At 37.8% G+C, this 23,393-nt stretch overlaps 3 protein-coding genes across 3 annotated transcripts; 1 reads left to right on the top strand and 2 right to left on the bottom strand.

Moving 5' to 3' along the window:
- Nucleotides 1–1,183, bottom strand: LOC104598204 (protein RKD1-like). The gene is made up of 4 exons (XM_010260129.1): nt 1,092–1,183; nt 836–978; nt 387–736; nt 1–282 (listed from the first exon to the last, which is right to left on the bottom strand). The coding sequence occupies exons 1-4, from the start codon at nt 1,181–1,183 to the stop codon at nt 1–3; spliced, it is 867 nt and encodes a 288-aa protein (XP_010258431.1).
- Nucleotides 1,184–3,851: 2,668 nt separating this feature from the next.
- Nucleotides 3,852–6,128, bottom strand: OTP85 (Pentatricopeptide repeat (PPR) superfamily protein). Its single transcript, XM_010260036.3, has one exon. The coding sequence runs from the start codon at nt 5,850–5,852 to the stop codon at nt 4,041–4,043; it is 1,812 nt and encodes a 603-aa protein (XP_010258338.1). The 5' UTR covers nt 5,853–6,128; the 3' UTR covers nt 3,852–4,040.
- Nucleotides 6,129–12,324: 6,196 nt separating this feature from the next.
- Nucleotides 12,325–16,776, top strand: LOC148792046 (uncharacterized). Its single transcript, XM_088904532.1, has 2 exons — nt 12,325–13,332; nt 13,614–16,776. The coding sequence occupies exons 1-2, from the start codon at nt 12,588–12,590 to the stop codon at nt 13,646–13,648; spliced, it is 780 nt and encodes a 259-aa protein (XP_088760658.1). The 5' UTR covers nt 12,325–12,587; the 3' UTR covers nt 13,649–16,776.
- Nucleotides 16,777–23,393: the final 6,617 nt, after the last annotated feature.

Genomic DNA, 23,393 nt, shown 5'->3' with positions numbered 1-23,393 from the left:
TTACATTGAACTTTGCCCTCTTTTTTGAGTTTGAATCTCTCCACAGAGAGAATCATAAGACTCCGGCCATGTATTGGTGGTTGACGAAGTGGGTAAATCTATCATCCCCATAAGTTTTCTCTTTTTGTAATTGGCCTTGAAACAGGCTTGTCTAAGCTTCTTCGTCTTTTCCTCAAGTTGCAAATCAGGCATTTCCTCCATCAACTTTCTCTCCTGCTCCAGTATCTCCACTGCATTCCTGAGCTTTTCTCGACTCACATCTCGGTTTTCTTTACCCAGTTCCTGATTTAACCATGCCATTAAGAAAAAAAAAAGGTTAACGCAGCCACTGATACGTGTGCATGAGAGAGAGAGAGAGAGAGAGAGAAACGCTAGAGCTTAAGTACCTGAACGTTTTTGATGAGGGTCTGCAAGCTAATCAATTTCCTATGAGGCCATCTCCGAATTCCTAATTCCCTACACCTTTTCTTCAAGAGTGTTAACCCAATGTTTAGTTCTTTGGCAGCTTGTGTGATGGGCATGTAGAAGTAACGGGATATGGTACTACGGGTCAACTCATTCGAACCTAAACTTTTTTCTTCCCTGACCCTCTTTGGCTTCTCTCTTATCAAACTCTCACCAGCCTCTTTACTATTATCATTATACAAAATAATCTCTTTCCCTGTTTCAACTTCAAATCCAAAATTCAGGTCGTCCCAGATTCCGATTCCATTTCTATGACCAATGTAGAAATCCTCTACAGATGATTAAAAAAAGGGAGCGATTGAAAACAATCAAATATAATTACAGGAAGGCAAAAATCAATCGTAATGGTAAGATTGAAATGGATACTCACCTTGGCATAGAAATGGGTTTTCAAATTCCTCAATTGATGTGTAAATAGGATCAGTTGGGAAGCTCTCCATTAGAGGTATAGGTTCAAAGATACTCTCGGGGATGGGAAACTCCCATTGCCAACTTAGTGGAATGGGGTATCCACTTGAGAAAAATACAAAGAAAATTCGTTAAAACTTGCCGGTTTGCGTCTTTTAAATAAAAGATATAAAATAGAGCTGCAGCTCACAAACTCAAAATCAGAAAGGTAATCTTACCTAAAGTCAAGATGAGTCAAGTATTTTGAACATGCATCTTCTTCACACGCCATTTTCTCATATCCACACCAGTTGAGTGTCTTGGTTTCCATGCTGGAGTAAGATGCAAACATACACTGTGAGAGAGAGAGAGAGAGAGAGGTTCTCTGGTATTGCAGGAGAGATCTAGTTAGAAGGACCCAAAAAATAGTGGAGGGGAGATTAAAAGGAGGAAAGGAGCGAGAAGTGTATCTATGACTTGGAGATCGTGCGCCGTCCAAGGATAAAAACTGCCATGCATTAGCTTGATTAATGATGGACGTGTGAGAGTTACAAGATTATAGAGAAGGAGAAATTTGAGGAAGTTAATGATGATGAGAGAGAGAGAGAGACGATTGGATTAAGTTAAACCGAAACAGCCACACCTCCTCCCATGCATGGGCCACCTCTCCATTATTTCTTCATTACTTGAGAGAGATTTATTTGAGACTGGGCAATCAACTCATTTGCATGGAGATTGGAGAGAACCACAGGTTTCAGGCGTGCACGTTAATTAGTAGGACAATTTGGAGCGTTATTAGGCCAAAAATCATCAGATTGGAATCCTTACCTTCTGGTGGAGCATCTGGCTACAAAATGCCGCCTTAGCACTCCATAACTATAAGCACAACCATAGACTCTTCCAAAGCAGCTCGAGTCCACATTTCCGCCCCACACCACATCTCCGCCGGAGATGTTCCCAATACAAGGCGGGGATGTGAACTCCCAAAGCTTTTTTTAATGCAAATGACACAATGACACACACACGAGGCTCATCGGGAGTGGTAGAATACTGCAATGTGTATGTCAGTATGTGGGCGTGGGCGGCTCTTAATAATAAAGTTAAATCTTAATACGCTAAGATCGTAAACCAAGGCTCTCTCCCCCGGTTCAGCTTGCAAATCATGACAAGTACAACAACTACTTCTCGTCGGTAAGAGTCCCAAATGATGTTTTTAGTTTAATGCAGAGCCAATCAATCAACTGTACTCTATTTGTTTTGGCATCTATCGTGCTGCCCCTCGCAATTTGTAAATTGTAAAACACACGTCTGGACTGTCAAGTATAATCACCATTTCTCCTTCAATCTCAAGGTTTGGCCACTGGAGTAAGTTAGCATGCGTGAGTGAGTGATGCACCATCAGGACTCTATGACTATCCAGTGCTTCTCTGATCTCTGCAACTGCAAGGAAGTGGAACCACTGGATCGGGAAGAGCTCAATAAGTTACACTCAACTCAACACCCATTTCTAAAGTAACTCAAACCATTTCTTAGCACCGATTAGCTCAATGACAAGTGTATATTTAGGACACTAGAAATTATAACATAAATGAAAAATATTGCAACTAATTAATTTACTTATTTGAGTTGTATGGTAATATAGGATTTACATAACTTATAATAATTTATTTGATTATGAAGAAATTAACAGTGTCATAAGTAAGGTATATGGGTAGTATTTCAATTTTCAAAGAAATGAATAAGCCTTCAAATCATGAAGCAGCAGTGCTTTAAAACTGGCTCGTCAGAGTGAAATGATTATCGGAACTATCTATTGTAGTCTTTACTACTAGATTAGAACAAAAGAAATACGCCTTGTTGAGGGGGAAAAAAATTAAAAGGAAGGGAAATGATCAGTTAAACATCAAAGTTAGGCGCTACATATCAGAAAGCTAAGATTTTCTCAGTTCTTAGGGGACTAACAGTAACAGGCTATTCACTATTGATTGGAGGCGAAATCAAGGGCCACTACATTCTTCAATTCTTATGGGTAATATATGTACATAATTTCTGGGCAACTCAATGCCAAAGTAACGCCACCATCATCGTCTTGGATGAAGTAATTGGAATAAATGCAGAGAGTTTCTACATTATATACTACCACTAGTAAAAATATTAATGATTGCTATAATACCTAGCAAAAGATTAGCTTCTTCATTGAACATAAGTAGTGGTGATGGTGTGCCTTAATCCAATAAAGCGGAAATTAATGAAGGGGGCGGGGAGGAGGTTACACCTTACACGAGCGACGAGTTGGTTGGAATTTGGAAATATCTCGTCTCTCGTCGTCTGTGCAAATGGTGGAGGTCTTTCCTTCCTTAAAATTATATTACCCATGAAATTATATTTTACCAAATCAACATCTGGTCCTACTTTTTAAAGGTTGAATATCTATATCAACAATTCACCATCTGGTTGTAGACTAGTAGTAGTGCAATTTAGAGTTGGAATACACATTATTGTACAATATACAAACTCCAAAATCATTAAATTACGCACTTGCAGTCATCCAATCAAGTTCAATTTTGGCCCCGGTGATTTCCTACAAGAGACCCAATGTTTCTCACATGTTAAATACATCATGGTTCAGGGCTCGAGCTAAAAGAAAAAGTAATTAGTTTGGCTCTAGCATTTTTCCATAATTACTCTTGAAACTTCGTTCCTTCTTTTGTTCCCTCTTTTTTAGAGCTTTTCACAATCCAAGCCAAATGAATACCAAAAACAAAATTTACTCTTGGTTTTCCCTTCGCATATCTCTTGGATGCTGGCATTCAGCATTTTGAAGATGGCATGCATATTTTTTGCTAATTCAAACTTGGTTGGCAGAGGAAAACCAGAGATGAGCTCATAACCATCCAGTCCATTCAACAGCAAGACCATGTCATCTGATTAACAGAGCAGGGGACTCTAACCTTTCTATCACTATGAGTAAGAAATGCATAGCTCCATAAAACCAATCCGAAACTTGACATGCATGACTTTTGCTGCAACATGTGTACATACATAAGACCGATCCAATGCAATTGTAATATCCATAATAATTTGCCATGGACCATGGTAATGCCCTTGCTTACAGAAAAAATCACACAAACTGTAGCTGTAGGTATTATATCAACAACAGAATGTACATTCTATAATGAAATTTTATATTACCAAAAATCCCCACAAGAGCACTTTCCTTGCTTAAAATGATGGAAGCGGTGGAGGTCTCGGAGAATTATTTCTCTATTGAAGATCATGGATATAAATTTTGCAGCAGAATGGCAATCCCCACAAACACGAAGGTTCTTCACCACTCGTATGGTTGTTCTCGGGGGAGTGTTTATTAGACCAAAGGCAATTGCCAACTTCTCACTGTGATATCTAAGAGTAGCTTCTTTTTCTTTCTCTGTCATATCTGCGTGAAACACCAGAGAGGTATCAGGCACATATCCAACCATCTTCAATTCTTCAACCAACTCATCCAGTACCCTATACAACCCTCTAGATTCGGGATGTTTCCCATCCCCTGAGAAGAATTCATGCACCACATTGTCCACCTCAACCGAGCTACACCCAGGTACCTTGGTGACTCCCCTGTCTTTCATCAACTTCCTCACATAATTTACATCCTCCCATCTCCCTGCTCTTGCACACATGTTTGATAAAATCACATAGTCCCCACCATGTGAGTCGTCTAATTCGAAAATACGCTTGATCACGCGCTTGCCCAACTCTACATTGCCATGGCTGCTACAGGAAGATAACAATGTTCGCCAGAGTATGGGCGTGGGCTTGATTGGCAAACCCTCAATGAACTGGTAAGCCTCTTCCAGTCGTCCAGCTCGGCCTAGCAAATCCACCATACAACCATAATGTTTGATCCCTGGAGCAACACCATAAAGACCATTCATGGCACGGAAATATTTGTAACCTTCCTCCACCAAACCTGTATGACTACACGCGTATAAGATACCAAGAAATGTAACTTCATCTGGTTGAACTCCTGCGCTTTTCATCTCCTCAAACATGGATATGGCTTTATTACCATGCCCATGAATAGCATAAGCCACGATCATTGTTGACCACGCTTGCGTATCTCTATATCGCATATTCTCAAACACAGAAACAGCATCCTCCAAGCTGCCGCACTTGGCAAACATGTCAATAAGGGCGGTGTTGACCTTCACGTATTCATTGAACCCATTCCTTTTGATATAGTCATCTATCCACTTTCCTAATTCCAGAGCGCCTAACAAAGCACATGATAAAAGTATGCTGAGCATTGTTACATCCGTGGGCTTGAGATTACTTGCTTGCAGTTCTCTAAACAAGGACAATGCTTCGTTTGGTCGACTATTCCTAACATAACCTGTGATCATGGCATTGTAGGTGACAACGCACGGTTTTAGAATCCTGTCAAAGATTCGGCGAGCTGCAAGCACATCGCCGCACTCCGTGTACATGTTAATAAGAGTGGGATGGACATAGATGTTACGATAAAACCCAAGCTTTATAGCAAGGCAGTGGATTTGTTTGCCTTCTTCCAAGGATTTAGAGTTGGCACATGCCTTGAGAAGAGAAGGAAAAGTGTAGTCATCCGGGAGAAGACCCGACCTAAGAATGTGAACGAAAAGGGCCACGGCTCGAATGGATGTGCCTGTTCTAGCGTACCCACGAGCCATGGTATTGAAGAGGACAATATCTGGTTCGGGAATTTGGTCGAAGAGGTGCTGGGCGTAATCCATGGTTGTAGAGGGATTAAGGGTGCAGAAATTGATGAGCTTGGTGATGACGGAGAGGTCGTGCTGGAGGTGGGATTTTATTGTAGCGGCATGGATTTGCCTCAGTTCTCTCAGGGAGCTGCATTTGGGCAAGAGGGAGAGGGGAGATGGGTGTGTGTCCTTTGAGCTGTCTGTCTTAGATGTAGAACTAGAAGAGAAAAGAGGACCTAAACTTAGAGGGAGAGTCGCCACAGACATTATAATAGTTCAGTTCAAATCAACCAGCCAAAGAGGGAAAAGGGAGATAAAGAAGATGAAGATGAGGAATCCGGCACTGCCGTGACAAATGTTTACCAGAATTGGACAGCTGTTTGCTCATGGAACTCCAAATTCCACAAGTCCAAATAGTTGTCTAGCACTGATAGGCACGAGGCAATGCAAAATTTGCTACAATATCCGCTGATCGAATATCCCAAGATAGAATATAAGGACCACTTATCGGAATCTCATGAATGATGATAGGATAGGAGTAGCCGAGTAGGGCTGCATAGGGGTGTCAATCGAATTGGTTTGAAATCTCATAAAATCGGATTTAGACAGGTTCATTATAATTATTAGATTGAGCCAATCTAAAATAAATTAGATCTGAATCAACTTTTTAATAGTCTGATCATTAGGTTAAATCTTTACTTAATTTGAAATCAATTAAAATTGAAAATAGCATAAAATTACTTTTATGAAAATATTTTTATGGAAACATTTTTATAAAAGTAATTTTATGAAAAGTACTTTTACAAAAGCACTTATAAAAATATTTTTACGAAAGTATTTTTACAAAAGTACTTTTATAGAAGTAGTTTTATAAAAGCACGTTTATAAAATCATTTTAATAAAAGCACGTTTACAAAATCATTTTAATAAAAGCACTTTTACAAATGTACTTTTATGAAAACACTTTTATAAAAGTACTTTTACATGAAAGCACTTTTATGAAATCACTTCTACAAAAAAAAAAAACTTTTATGAAAGTACTTTTATGAAAGAACTTTTATAGAAGTACTTTTATAAAAACACTTTTACAAAAGCACTTTTAGAAAATCACTTTTATAAAAGTGCTTTTAAAAACACTTCTACGAAAATACTTTTACAAAATCACTTTTATGAAAGTACTTTTACAAAATCACTTTTATGAAAGTACTTTTACAAAAGCACTTTGCTTTTGTAAAAGCATTTTTATGAAAATATCTTTATCAAAGTACTTTTACAAAAGTGTTTTTTCAATGTTAAAAGTGCTTTTATATAATTTTTGATATTTCATTCCGTTTGGATTGGATCCAATCCAATCCATTTACATTTTAATGGATTGGATTGGATTTGGACTTTTGTCCATTTATAAGTGGACTCACATTGGACTAGATCGGGTTGGACCAAATCTGTCCAATTGACACCTCTAGGGCTGCATGTCGGGTTGAGGCCAAGCCAAGTCTAAGTTATAAACCTCCAACCGGACCTATTCAATTCCAACTCTATAATCTTAATATTAATTAAATTCCCTCAATTTCAATCTAATCCAAAATCAACTTTTTAGACTTGGATTGGGTCTTAGTGTCCAATCCAACTTTCTTTCTATTTCTTAAAATCCTATAAAATTTTTTAATTTCAAAATTTAATTCAATGTTTATTATACATTAATTTTATGTTTTATTAGTATTTTGTTTGTTGGTGTTTTTATTGATTCTTTTAATATAAAATTAAAAAAAAAGTGTTTGAAATAATTATAATTTATTATGAGTTAGGATTTATGATAAATCTTTTATAGGCAGAAAGTTATGGGTGGCAAACAACAAAGAGGAGATGAAGAATAAAATATATAAAAAACATAAAATATGTTATTAGGGTTTTCATTAGTACTAAGTGAAGTGATTATATTAAAGAAATACATAATAGTATATGATGGGAGCTATACAACTATCATACATATAAACAAATCAATATATAATATATCATATATATAACATATATTTATATATGACATGTATTATAGAGTCGAGTTTGGGTTATGTCAGGTTGTTCGAGGGTGTCAACTCTAACCCAACCCAGAGTAAAGTCGGATTCATAAATTTCAACCCTAACCGTAATCCAAGCATCAACCCATCCCAATCCAATTCAACATTTTTGAGTTGAGTTTGTATTGGGTTTGGGCCAACCTAGCCCAAGTTGCAGCCTTAGACGGGAGGATGCAAGCAATGGGAGTAAACCCAAACTAAACTCACATGTGTATACACAACTCTCATGCAAAAAGGGTTCGTATAGGCTTGTCAATGATATGGGAAAAATTTGACATCCGATCCAATTATCTCGTATTCGGATAATATATTTATGTAATTGGATTGGATTTGAATTTTGCAATCTGCATCAATTAATAATTGGATTGGATTTAGATTTGACTCCATATGGTCCAATTAAATCCGAATTCAATTATATTATAATACTTATTAATTTTAATATATAAATTTTATATAGTTATTTTAAAATTATAAAAATATATTTTTATATTATATATATTCAATGCGTTATATTTATATTAATTTGTTATATATAAAAATTGAAAAATAATTAAAAAAGGTCGACTTGTCAGGTCAGTTTAGATAGGGTAAACCCTTAGACCTTGGAACCGGTTTGGGTGGGGATCAATTTCAAGAATTTGGAACCATACCCTATAGTATAATAGATTGGGTAGAGTCGGTTCCATTCGGTTTCGGGTAGAACCTACCCATTTGCTCACCCTTAATACATGGGACATGTGTGAATATTTTGATATTGGCCCCATTTGGTGCGTCTTTCTGCGAGGTCTTTCGGCTATTTACAAGTCGGGCAGACCGTGCCGTAGTCTTTTTCATTTGGTTCGTAACAAATTTAGCTGCCAAAAGTCAATGTGCCGAAAAGACGTGAGAAGCCCATTTTGGGCTGATTTCGGGAAGCTCCATATGGAGATTTTTGCATCTTTCTCACTTTATTCTCATGCGGAAAGACATAGAAAGATGCACAATAGGCAAATTATCTTCAGGCTGCTCAGATCTTCATGCAAAAGCTCAATGCGTCTTTTGACTGTCAGAGCTACCAGAAGATCTTCCCAAAAAGACTTGCCAAACGGCCCTATTGTCTTTTAATTAGTATGTTCACCGGGTATACTTATCAGATCAAGACTCAAAAGCTATAGAGAGTTTATCATGGTTTTCAAAATCGGACTGGACTGGATGGTTGGACTGGAAAAACCGGGAACCGATCAAGTGACTGGTTCCATTTTTCTCCAAAAATCGTTGATTTTGGTCAGCAAACTACTGACCCGAGCGGTTAACCATTCAAACCGTTCGAACGGTTTTGACCATTTTTATTTTTGATTTTTATTAAATTTTTTTTGTCAGAACGGGCCGACCGATCGACCTAGAAACCAAACCCTAACCGGTTCGTTCTCCAGGTCACTTTTAAAAACCTTGGAGTTTATTGGACCAAGATAGGATCTACAATATAAGAGTTAGAAAAATAAATAAAATAAGCTTAGTCGAAGTCTAATAAGCCAATCTTTGCTCAAAGTTGGTCAAGTAAGCCTTTTGGGCTCAGGCCTTGGACCAAGCTTGAGCCAGCCTTGACTTGTGACCTCCAAACAGTTTATAAGGCAACCCATATCTTTCAAATGTCTGTTACATGTTATGGGTAGGGGTGACAACGAGTCGAGCTTTTCACGAGCTGCTCAAGATCGGCTCGGTTTCAGCCGAGCTCGAGCCCAATTCAGTGGCTCGATTATTAAGAGCTTGGCTCGTGAGGTTTGCTAGTCGGCTCGAATATATATATATATAATAAAATTATAGAAAATAATATATGTAATAAAAATATTATAATTCTTAAAATTTTAAATATAAAATAATTTTTTTTATATATAATTTTTATTTTTATAAAAAAAAATTTCTAAATATTTTTATAATAAAATATATAATAAAATATTTTTATAAAATATAAAACAAGTTGAGTCGAGCCGAGCTCAAGCTTATGAACTTTTGACTCGAGTCGAGCTCAAGTTTATGAACTTTTGACTCGAGTCGAGCTCAAGCTTATGAACTTTTGACTCGAGCCGAGCTCGAGTTCATGGTTCTAGCTCGAATCGAGCTTGAGCCTTGTAGAATAGTTTCGAGCCGAGCTCAAGCTTATGAACTTTTGACTCGAGTCGAGCTCGAGTTTAAGGTTTTAGCTCGAATCGAGCTTGAGCCTTGTAGAATAGTCTTGAGCCGAGCTCGAGCCTGGTACTATTTGGCTCGGCTCGGCTCGAATCCACCCCTAGTTATGGGGACCCAACCAGGCAACCATCTAAGGGCTTGGAAGGGGTGGACTGGATACAAATCTAAACTTTGACATTCTTTTAATACAAAGTGAAACCCGTATTCTCATGCTAGTAAGCCTGAGATGTTATCATAATGGCCCCTGGTTCCATGTTATGGGATCTATGTCTTTTAATTCTTTTTCTTATGATTTTTAGGTTGTATTTGACATTCTTTATTGTAAAGACTTATCTCCTTTTTACAATTAAAATATCCTTATTTACATTGAATTTTTAATAGTAAAAAAGGAAAGGGAAATTGTCAAAAACTCACCATGAGTTTTCAGTATTTCTCTTAAATTCACCACAACTTTTCAAAATGTCTAAAATTCAGCATGTCACAAACTTGACGTTAAAGAGACTAAGGGTTGTTAATATATTACCATTTTAACCTTCATATAAAAAATATAAAATATATACATATATAAAATATATACATATATTTTAATATTTAGACATGAAAAAAGGAAAAGTTCAAAAAATATTTTCAAATATAAAATACAAAAAACACAGAAATTACAAAAAATATAAAAAATTATAGAAATTGCACACAAAATAAAAAATTGTTTTCAAATTATAGAAACTATAGAAATTGAAAAACAAAAGTAGAAAATGTAAAAAAATACAAAAATGTTAAGAAACAGAAATTATAAAAAATATTAGAAATTATAACAAAACACTAAAATTAAAAAAAAAGAAATTTGAAAAATGAAAAAGACCCTTTTCCTCTAACTCGCCATTCAAGAGTGATTTGGTCATAAAAATTGTTATTTATGTTGATATGAACACTTCTGTTAAGAAACATTAACGGTGCACTAACGGAAGGTGAGTTTTAGACGTTTTAAAAAATTGTGGTGAGTTTAAGAGAAATGCTGAAAACTCATGATGAATTTTAGACAATTTTCCAAAAAGAAATAAAGTCCTAAAAATAAGAAATGCCAAATGCAGCCTTAAACAGCCTACGTTATGGCATCCTCAGCCTCTTGGCTGAAAACCAGAACCCTATCTCAGATACTCAAAACTCCAACTTGTTCCTTTTTTTGGAAGAAAGCTTTGACTTGGATTAGACTAAATTCAACCCCAATTAAACTTAGTTAATAAATTCCAAGCTTTTCTTCTCTTGGGTTAGGGGCAAGGCGGGTTAAATTTTCCCCTGTGCGTCTTTCAAGTTTCAGCAATATTGACAATAGTTAATAAAATTTTAAGACTATCGCCCCTCAGGCCACCTAAAATAAAAAATAAAAAAAATTCGAGACATCAAGATAGGGCTATTATTAGAAATGACAACTGAATTGATATAAAATGGGTTAGCTTAGGATTGAGTTATAGGGCAACCCATTTCATTTTTCTTCTCAATTCAAAACCCTTAAACCCACACGTACACACACTGTTGAATAATAGAAGGTGAAGGGGCAATAGAAATAGTATAATGTCATACAGAATACATAATCAATCATGATAGTATGATACTACGCCTGCGACGGAAATAGAGTTCACTATTCTAATTGCAAATAAAATTGCCTATAACACAAAACCGTCCACAAGGAATCAAGATAATGCAAGTACATTAGGGATGATCATAGGCTGGGCCGGGTTATGACAGGAATATTAGAGGACTTAGGGCTGAGACTGAGAGAGAGAGCTTCCACGAGAGGTTATAAAATAGGATCCATTTCATGATCTCACCAATGGTCACCATGTAAACATTTCTTATAAAATCTAACCCATTTCGTGATCCAATCTCTAAAATCTGTTACTTTTGAGTTTTGAAAAGAATATTGAACAATCTCACCTTGCCACGTGTAATTAGAAAATTTGGATCTCATATAACATCGCAGCCACACATGGAGGACATCTCATCCTCCTACATAGTATTATGCACGGGAGATGTTCCCGGATAGAATATTGTGGGTAGACAAGGATAGAGATCTTATGGGCAGAATATCTAGAATCGTTAGAAATGCCCTGCTTTTCTTTGTTACAATGTGAGGTTGAATACATGATTCTTGGTACAACCCTCCCACAAATGTCACAATGTTATGTAATCTAGTGTTAGTTTGGCTTGTCTGTTTCTTTGTTACCCACATTCAGTAAAAGTGTGCACATTGATTTCTTTGTGTTAATTAATGGAGATATTGTAGATACTGTATATATTTAGAAAGATATTATTTAGGAAGTTGCTAATATTGTATTTAGGAAGTTGCTAATATTGTGGATAGAGTTTTAGGAAGTTATGGTTTTAGAAAGTTGCTAATTTCTAGAGTTGCTAATTTGATCATGATGTAATTGTATATATATGGGGCGGTTGCCTCCATTGAAAGACAAGACAGAATAGTCATTCCTTTGAATTTTGATCCATACAATTCTTTATGGTATCAGAGCCATACTTACACTATGGCTGATTCGAAATCCCCTTATTACCTTGGTTCGCAAGACAACCCCGGCTTGGTCGTGACCCCTATCGTCTTGAAAGGGGATAACTATGATGAATGGGCAAAAGCTGTGAAAAACGCATTCCGAGCAAAGAAGAAATTAGCTTTCCTTGAAGGAAATGTGACGAAACCTGGTGATAATGCCGGCGAATTGGAAGATTGGTATAGTGTGAATTCCATGTTGGTAGCATGGATATTCAATTGAAGAGCGACTTGGCCAATTGCAAACAAGAAGGTATGACTGTATCCGCATATTATGGGAAGATGAAGACCATGTGGGAGGAATTGGCTGGGTATGTGAAGAACCCACAATGCACATGTGGTGGATGCAAGTGTGGAGCGGCGACCGAGCTGACGTTGGAGCGGGAAAAGGAGAAAATTCATCAATTCCTCATGGGTCTTGACAGTGCAGTTTATGGTACTGTTAGATCGAACATTTTGAGTACAGAACCTTTACCTTCTTTAAACCGAATATATGCAATAATTGTGCAAGAAGAACGACACAAAATGGTGGCTCGAGCACGTGAAGAACGAGTAGAGGCTGTAGGATTTGCTGTGCCAACTAGAAATAGAACCAAATCTCAAAACAAGGATGAGAAGACATGCTCTCACTGTGGGAAAACTGGACATGAGGTACTCGAATGCTTCCAGCTTGTAGGCTACCCAGATTGGTGGTTTGTAGGCAAAGGAGGTCGCTCTGGTGGTCGTGGAGGACGAGGATGTCGAGGCACGGGAACCGGAAAAGGTCGAGGAGGATCTGGTTCAGCGGCGGCCAATGCTGTCCAAACACCAGGAAATTGCGACACCAGCACCACTGCTGCGGTTGTACGGACCAGCGATAAAGCTGGCTTTCCCGGACTTAATGATGAACAATGGGCAACATTAATGGCGATGATCAATTCACACAAGGAATCCACTTCAGAAAAATTGACGGGTAAGAAAATGTGGTTGATTGATTCAGGGTGTTCTCATAATATGACCAGGAATTTGGAGCTATTGAAGAATGTGCATGAAATCGCTCCGTGCGCCGTTGGACTCCCTGATGGAAAGAATATGATGGCGTTGCAAGAAGGAGAAGTACAACTTGGGAAAGGATTGAACTTAAAACATGTTTTATATGTTCCCAACTTGAATTGCAATTTGATATCTGTGTCTCAATTTATTGATGAATTAAAATGTACAGTCACGTTTTCTGACAATTTATGTGTAATGCAGGACCCCACTTCGAGGACAGTGATTGGTGTGGGTGAGAAGCGTGATGGGGTCTATCTTTGGCGTTGTGTGGCAAGGACAAGTGCATGTAGGTTGGAAAAGGTGGACTCATATGAGCTGTGGCACAGGCGAATGGGACATCCCTCAAAACAAGTTGTTAGTTTACTTCCTACTATTAAAAATAAACTTGCTAGTCAAGAAACATCCAGTGATTGTGTGATATTTGTTTAAGAGCTAAACAAACTCGTGATGTGTTTCCTCTAAGTTCTAATAAAGCTTCTGCACCTTTTGCCTTAATTCACTGTGATGTTTGGGGACCATATCGTACTCCTGTTTCATGTGGTGCTATATATTTCCTGACTATCGTTGATGATTACTCACGGGCAGTGTGGATTTATTTAATGGCAGAAAAGAGTGAAGTTGGTGCTAATATTGTGAAATTTTGTGCCATGGTAATGACCCAATTCGACAGTAAGGTTAGGGTGATAAGAAGTGATAATGGGTCGGAATTTGTAGCCTTGAGTAATTATTGTAATATTCATGGCATCATTCAACAAACATCTTGTGTAGGGACACCTCAACAAAATGGCAGGGTGGAACGCAAGCATTGACACATTTTGAATGTTGCACGTGCTTTGCGTTTTCAGGCAAACTTACCGGTGAGTTTTTGGGGTGAATGTGTGTTGACTGCCGAGTACCTAATTAACCGTACTCCAAGTTCTTTACTTGATGGAAAGAGTCCATGTGAATTGCTGTTTAGGAAGGAACCAACTTACAAACATATTCATGTTTTTGGGTGTTTATGTCATGCTCATTATCAGGGGCGTGACAAAGACAAGTTTGGTTCTTGAAGTCAAAGGTGCATATTTGTTGGGTACCCTTTCGGTAAGAAAGGATGGAGACTCTATGACTTAGATACAAATGAGTTCTTTGTATCTCATGATGTTGTATTTTCCGAACATATATTTCCTTATAAAGCTGTTGTTTCTGAATCCCTTAACCCCGGTGTGGCCAAGCAACCGTCTGTCTGTAATAATGATGTACAATTCTTTGATGACCATGAGGCGAACAGTGCAGAAAATTCGAATGATGAATCAACTCCTGAAGAAGATGTGACTCCAGAAGCAAGGGGGAGTGGTGAAGATCTTTATGAACAGAGAGAGGGCAACATGAACTTGGAAAGCAACAGTGAAGGAGAAAACCTTGGCCGAGGATGTAGGGAAAGGCGTCCTCCTGAGAAGCTGAAGGACTATATATGCCACACAACGCAGCACATTAACGACCCCCTCACGGATCATGCCACATCATACCACTCCTGAGGTGCGTCCTATCCTATTACACGTTACGTGACTTGTACTAACTTTTCTTTGAGACATAGATAGTTTTTGGCAACTATAACTGCAGGGAAAGATCCCACATATTTTTCAGAAGCAATCCGTGAGTCACATTGGAGACAAGCCATGAAGGAAGAAATTGAAGCTCTCGAGCGCAATGGGACCCGGACCCTTGAACCGTTGTCCCCCGGGAAGCGAGCCATCGGGTGCAAATGGGTATACAAGACCAAGTATAATTCAGATGGAACGATCGAAAGATACAAGGCAAGATTGGTGATTTTAGGGAACAACCAGAAGGCCGGGATAAACTATAATGAGACTTTCGCACCAGTGGCAAAGATGGTGACTGTTCGGTTGTTCTTGGTTGTAGCAGTGGCACGAAAGTGGGAGCTTCATCAGATGGACGCGCATAATGCCTTTTTGCATGGTGACCTGACGGAAGAGGTGTATATGCGATTGCCCCCGGTTTTTTATCTACACATTTAGGGAAAGTATGTCGTCTGCGCAAATCTCTGTACGGATTGCGACAGACACCCAGAAACTGGTTTGCCAAATTAGGTACGGCGTTAAAGACGTATAGTTTTACTCAATCACATTCAGACTATTCTTTATTCACTTACCATAAAAAACGGAGCTACACTATGTGTTTTGGTGTATGTGGATGATCTTGTCGTGGGAGGAAACAATGGGGAGATGATACATCAATTCAAACAATATCTGAGTTGGTGTTTTCACATGAAGGATCTTGGAACACTAAAGTATTTTCTTGGCATCGAAGTCACTAGAGGAGATGAGGGCATCTATCTCTGCCAACGAAAATATGCATTAGATATTATTTATGAAACAGGACTACTGGGGGCTAAACCGGCCCATCTGCCCATGGAACAAAATCATCGACTCGCATTGGCCGATGGGAAGTTCCTGGATGATCCAGAAAAATATAGACGTCTAGTAGGGAGATTAATTTATCTTACTATAACACGACCTGAGATTTGTTATTCTGTGCATATATTGGTTCAATTTATGCAACAACCACGACAAGAACATTGGGATGCAGCTCTACGGGTGGTCCGACACTTAAAAGGAAATCCAGGACAGGGAATCATGTTAAGCGTCAATAGTGATCTCAGATTATATGCTTATTGTGACTCCGATTGGGCCAGTTGTCCTTTGACACGACGCTCTTTGACTGCGTATTTTGTAATGCTTGGACGGTCTCCTGTTTCCTGGAAAACCAAGAAGCAACATACAGTCTCACGATCATCTGTAGAAGCAGAGTACAGGTCTCTGGCTGCTGCGACGTGTGAATTGAAATGGTTGAAGAGTGTCCTTCGTGATCTTGGGGTAGAACATCCCAGACCTATGAAATTGCATTGTGATAGTCGTGCCACTATGTATATTGCGGCTAATCCGGTGTTTCATGAGCGCACCAAACATATAGAGGTTGATTGTCACTTTGTTCGTGATGCCTTGCATGCCCAGACTATTGAGACTGCTCATGTACGGACTTATAATCAGTTGGCAGATATTTTGACCAAGGCACTTGAGCGACGACAGTTCGATTTTCTTCTTCGCAAGTTGGGCATACGTGACCTACATGCTCCAACTTGAGGGGGAGTAATGGAGATATTGTAGATACTGTATATATTTAGAAAGATATTATTTAGGAAGTTGCTAATATTGTATTTAGGAAGTTGTTAATATTGTAAGTTGCTAATATTGTGGATAGAGTTTTAGGAAATTATGGTTTTAGGAAGTTGCTAATTTCTAGAGTTGCTAATTTGATCATGATGTAATTGTATATATATGGGGCGATTGCCTCCATTGAAAGACAAGACAGAATAGCCATTCCTTTGAATTTCGATCCATACAATTCTTTATTAATATGTGGGAATCTCTCATGTTGATTTGATTTAGGGGGTCTTTTACAGTGTGAATTGTTTTTCTTGTTGTCAGTTCCAAAAAGAAATCAAACCCATCTTGTTTAAAAACAGATTGTTTCTTAAAACATGAACACAAAAAACATGTTCTTGGTTGTATGTGTGTATTTTCTGTTTTCAGAACTGAAACCAAAATCATGTTCTTAAATCTGGTTTCAGAAAAAATGATTTCATTTGATTATTCAACATCATCATGTTTCATAAATCGTCTAATTTCTATACTAAAAGTTTTGTTTTTGTTTTCAAAACCAATATTTTGTTGGTTTAAAAAACATGTATTTTTTTTGAAACAAAACCAACTTAGTTTATCCTTTAAAAAACCAAAACAGAGTTAAAGAACATGTTTTTGTTTTCTTGATGCGGCGATTCCAAAAACAAATTAAAAATTCATATTGTACAACACCCCCTTAGTGTTTCTTTTGATTTGATATCTCTTGCCATGTGGTCTACAGTTGTGGGTTTTTATTCTTTACAAATGAAGTAGTTTTTTTTTTTTTTTTTTTTTTTTTTTCTCTCCTAGCTTCCTTGCTATGAGCGCACCATATTTTTTTTTGTTCTTGAGGTGATTTCCGTTTTACTGATTTCTTTTGTTATTTTCCTTTTATTTAGTTAAATTTGTGTGGTCCTAGTAACTCGATTAATGCTTTTTGTGTAGCCTCCGCTGCTCATGGTAGGCTTTGTGGTTTGACATTGAAAATAAATTCATTCTTCCCATAGTAGTTTATGAACAAATAAACTCATTGGTTGGACCTAATCATCTCTTAGAGACTTAGACTTACCATTACCCGTATTTGCTTTGCCAGTATATAGTTTATGAACAAATAAAATAACCTTCGTTTTCCTGTCTTGCCCCGTATAAGCAAAACAGATGTTGCTTTAATTAAATACCCTTTTGTTTCTCATACTTTTGGTAAAATATATTTTAATAAAACTTAGCTTTGTTTTATCTATCAAATTCATTTATGACATGCTGCATTTCTCCTACAAGTTATATGGCTTAATTAGGGCTTAATGGTTACAGCATATTGTCAGGATATGCTGCACCAGTGACATTGATTGAAAGAGGCATATTAGACATTCTTGTTTTGGGACGTAAAGGATCTTTGGTTTAATTCATTTTGCTGTTTAATGGGAGATGAAGTTTTTGTTTTCATTTTCTTTTGGAATTGCCACATCAGAAAAAATTAAAAACGCATTTTTGAATTCTGTTTTTGTTTTCAAAGGAAAAAGTAAATTGGTTTAACTATACATGCTTTTGGAATCAATAAAATATTGGTTTTTAAAACAAAAAACATTTTTTCTAGTATAGAGATTATATGATTTATGGAACATGATGTTGAATAAACAAATGAAAACATGTTTTTGAAAACAAGAAACACATACACAATTGAGAACAAGTTTCCTGTGTTTTTGTTTGGAGAAACAGGCTATTTTCAAACAAATTGATTTTGATTTATTTTTAGAACCAGCAACAAAAAAAAAACAATTTATTTCAGTTGCCGGTGAGCATATTTAATGTTGGGAAGGACTCTAGTTAGCTGGACAGTTAGGTGTGCCTGGGTTTTCTTAGAGCTGATTCCTAAAAGGAAGGGATTAGTCTTGGGGTGTAAGTGGAGCGAACTCAAAAAGGAAAAAGGAATTTGATTCAATATCTGAACTCAAATGTGATTAGGAAACCAATGATCTGAATTTGATTCAATATTCGATAGGCCCCTGAAAAGACCAACTGAATTTGCTTTTACTTTGGTTTTGGTGGTTGGGATGTTTTTTTATGGAAGTCTCTTGTTGAGTTTTAGCTCTGTTGGAGGCATAACCCTCCTTCTAGTATCTTAGATTTGCAGCGTTTTGTAGAGCTCTCACAACTTGTTTCTCCCGGGCTCAGAGTCAGAGTCAGTTTCTTCTTCCATTGCAGATTGTTTTGTAGTCTGTTTTCGGGTTTATTTCTCCATTTACCTTGATTCCTTATTGGACTAACTTGTAATTCCGGGCTGTACTCTGAGCTTTTATTAATGAAACTTTGCATTTATCGCATCATAAAAACGATTTGCTTTTGGCTAATTGTTGACAAATTCAAACTCGATTTGAATTCAAACATCCAAATCTGAACCAAATCTAATTGAATTGTTTTCGCTTTATATACCCTATATAAAATAAAGGAAAAGCTAGTACTAACACAATTTTATTAGAGAGAAATAAAGTGTATTTAGGTAATTTAATATGTAAATATTAATGTTGTGGTCCTTCCGGGATGTTTATCAAATCGAATCATGCCATATCTGACTTTGACCAATTATCATAAATTCAATTCAATTATGTCAAACTTTAAATATAAAGGGATTATATTTGATAAAGGCAATTTTTGGGCCTTAATATCAATAAAAGTAATATTTTTAATAAAATTTAAAAAATAGGTTAAATTTTTAAAAAGAATATCAAATAAGGGTAAAAATACTGTTCATCTTCTTCCTCTTACAAACCGCTACCCACCACCACCTCTAACAACCTCTGACAATGCTTCTGCCTACCTCCACCACCTTTGCCCATCTCTGACAATGCCTCCACCCACCTCCACCTCCACCTCTGGAGGTGGATAAGCATAGAGTATCAAGAAATTAACATTCAAGCAATCTTCCCAAGAGAGTACCTTGAAGACAGACCATAGAGGTGATGGCCCCTTAGAGAACTGTTAGAACAATTCAAAGGAGAAGGGCTTATTTGCAAGAACAAATAATTACCAGAAAAAGGTCGCCCATATGACCTTTGCTTTCCTTCAACCTCTTCACAACCTTATTCCAGGAAAGTCTAGCAGCAGTTAGTAGCCTTGCTTTTCTTCTCAAGAATCTTCTTAAGCCTGGGATTCTGATCCTCGATCTCTTCCTGTTGCCCAACTTTCTAAACCTGGACCAACTTCTTGTTCTCCCTGATAGAGTATGATAGAATCATACATCTGTCAAACTCTATCCTGTACACCTGTCAATTTCTATCATGTTCTAACTTATTGCATTCTCATCTTGTACATACATGTATGATGAAGACTCCTGTACACTGAAGACTCCTATACACATACTACTCTTAAGTATCAATATAAATTCAAGTCCAAGAACTCACCGAAATCATCAAGGTGAGATTACTAATTTCTGTGTTTCGTGATATTACTGTTCATAGTGTTCTGTTTTATGGTATCAGAGCTCAAGTTGTTAGCCTCTTTTGCAACTCAATCATGTCGACTGTATCTGCAAGCTCAGGCGCTACTGAAGCTGGAGTCACAACCGTTGTGAACCTGAATCTGCCAACTACAACAAGCCATTTAATCTCCATCAAACTAGATCGCATGAACTACTTACTATGGCAATCTCAGTTTGTGGCTGCTCTTAAAGGTTTTAAAGCTATGGGCTACGTTGATGGTACTATCCAATGCCCACCTAAGACCATTGAGAAGGATGGTACTTATACCATGAAGCGTATGGAATGCCTTGTCAAGGCTGTTTTGGCCCAGGTTATTGGGTACATTACCTCAAGAAGGTGTTTTGGCCCAGGTTATTGGGTACATTACCTCAAGAAGCGTATGGAATGCCTTGTCAAGGCTGTTTGCTTCAAAATCAAAAGCTCGTGTGATGCAACTTAGATTTGAATTGACCCATTTGAAGAAGATGAATCGGTCAATGGCTGATTATCTAGAAAAGGCTTGTTTGATCTCTGATAGCCTTACTTCTGTTGGTGAAACAGTCACAGACTCTGAACTGATTCAATTTGTGCTAGGAGGACTTGGCCCAGACTATGAATCTCTTGTTACTACTCTCTTGCTGAAGGGAGAAGATCTATCATTTGATGACATACATGCTATTCTTCTCAATCATGAAATTTGAATGCAGCACACTAGATCTCTGTTTGATCCAATATCTCCCCAAGCCAATGTTGCAATGAAAAAGCAATCTCAGTCATTCAAAACAGATGGCTACAAGTCTAAGTCAAAGCCAGGTGAGTAGAAAGGTAAGAAACCTAATCCCTATCAAGGGGTTAGGTGCCAGATATGTCTAAAATTCAATCATACAGCTTACAAGTGCAGGGCTCGTTTTGATAAGAATTTTCGTCCTGATTCATCTCCTTCTTCATATACTACTACAACTAGTCTAGTCATTGATAACAGTTGGTACCCAGATTTGGGTGCAAGCCACCATATGACTGCAGACTTGGCAAATCTTCATCTTCAATCTGAATATACTGGACCAGATCAAATAACGATTGAAAATGGAGAAGATCTGTCTATTGCACATACTGGTACCTCTACATTACATGGTTCTGAACATTTCTTTATTTTGAAAGACATACTCCATGTTCCCAACATTACTAAGAATTTACTTTTTGTGGCTAAATTTTCTAAAGACAACAATTGTTTCTTTGAATTTCACCCCAATGAGTTCTTTGTGAAGGACCAGGAGACAGGCAAAGTGTTACTTTAGGGTCATAGTAAACACAACTTGTATGGGTTATAGGGGATTTCAAGTGGAGTTACAAATAATGTCCCTCCTCCTACTGCATTCCTTGGGGTGCGGATTTCTATTGATCGCTGGCATGAAAGGCTTGGGCATCCTGCTGCAAGGCTGGTTCGATATGTCGTCACCTTTGATAATCTTCCTCTATCTTCTAATAAGCGGATGACATTTTGTCATTCTTGTCCTCTTGGTAAGTCGCATAAACTACCATTCTCTTCTAGTTCTACTACATATACGTCTCCACTTGAACTTATTTTTAATGATGTATGGGGACCTTCTTCTGTGAACTCCATTAATGGATTCAGGTACTATATTGTCTTTGTTGATGGCTTTAGCAGATATCAGTGGATTTTTCCTCTTGTTCACAAATCAGATGCACTTCCTTCATTTGTCAAATTTAAACAACAGGGTGAAAATCTTTTCAATGTTAAAATTAAATGTCTTCAAACTGATGGTGGGGGAGAGTTCAGAAAATTTCAGTCTTACCTCAAGCACTGTGACATTTCTCATCGACTCTCTTGTCCACATACACAAGAGTAAAATGGGATGGCTGAAAGACGCCATCGCCAAATTGTTGAAACAAGACTGACATTATTAGGAAAGTCCTTAGTGCCTCGAGATTACTGGTGGGAGGCCTTTCATGCAGCAGCGTTTCTGGCTAATAGACTTTCCATGTCGACACTCAACATGTAATCACCATTTGAACTATTGTTCAAACGTAAGCCTGATTATGAGTTCTTAAAGGTTTTTGGGTGTTTATGCTTCCCATATCTTCGGCCCTATGCTTGTAATAAACTGGACTTTTGTTCATCAGCTTGTGTGTTCTTGGGATACTATGATGATTACAAAGGATATCAGTGCTTACATTTGCCCTCTCAACGCATTTTTACATCTCGACATGTCCTATTTGATGAAGATGTGTTTCCATTTGAATCTCATGAACCCAAACAACAGTCTTCACCTTTATGGTTTTCTCTTGAACCGCCTCCTATGGTAAGTCGTGTCCCTTCAGTGCCATGTCCCACTACTACTGATGCTCCTCCTATTGCACATTCCGCTGACCCGCCACTCTCCTTACCACCCTCATCTACATCACCTGATTTGGTATAGTCATGTACCTCACCTTCACCAATTGATTCTACTCCATCTCCTTTACCTGAACCAGAAACTAGTACTAGTGAGCTTGTTTCTCCCTCCTCTACTAATGATGCTCTGGTGTTGCCCTCCTCTGCTTTTCTGAACCGTCATCTTATGCAGAGCAGGAGAAAAAGTGGGATATTCAAACCTAAAACAAATATGGCTTCCAAGTATCCACTATCCTCTTTGTCTACTAAGCCGACATCATTTGCTGAGGCCAATGCTAATCCAGAATGGAGAGCATCTATGCAGCCTGAAATATGATAGAGTATGATAGAGTCATACATCTGTCAAACTCTATCTTGTACACCTGTCAATTTCTATCTTGTTCTAACTTACTGCATTCTTATCTTGTACATACCTGTATGATGAAGACTCCTGTACACATAGTACTCTTAAGAATCAATATAAATTCAAGTCCAAGAACTCACCGAAATCATCAAGGTGAGATTACTAATTTCTATGTTCTGTTTTACTCCCAAATGCTCTCTCATCTCTTTCTTCTTTTTCTTCTTGTACATCAAACCCACCTTCATTTCTGAATCTCTGATAAGAAAGTCTGATGGGTGAAGCCATTTTAATTGCAAACATGGTGGGGTGATTCCCGAGGAATTCAAGGAGAACCCAAACCAAATGTTGTTGACAATCGAGGAAAGATGAGTTGGGCTTCTTTTATCTTCACGGGTTCTGGTAATCTGGTTTACTTGTTCCTTCTTTATTTGCCCATAACCACAAGAGAGAGGTGGCATGCATAAGCTGTTGAGTGCATTAAATACCAAAAAGGAGTTCTAGTAGATGTCTGTGGGTAGCTTGTTACTGGTGGTTGGCCACTTTGGGCGGAGGCAGCGGTGTTGGGCAGAGGTGGAGGCATTGCCGGAG

This window comes from Nelumbo nucifera, chromosome 4, assembly GCF_055504915.1.
Source record: "Nelumbo nucifera cultivar China Antique chromosome 4, China Antique-T2T, whole genome shotgun sequence".
NCBI lineage: Eukaryota > Viridiplantae > Streptophyta > Magnoliopsida > Proteales > Nelumbonaceae > Nelumbo > Nelumbo nucifera.
Note: the sequence above shows the minus strand (reverse complement) of the source record. Positions and strands in the feature narration are given on the sequence as shown.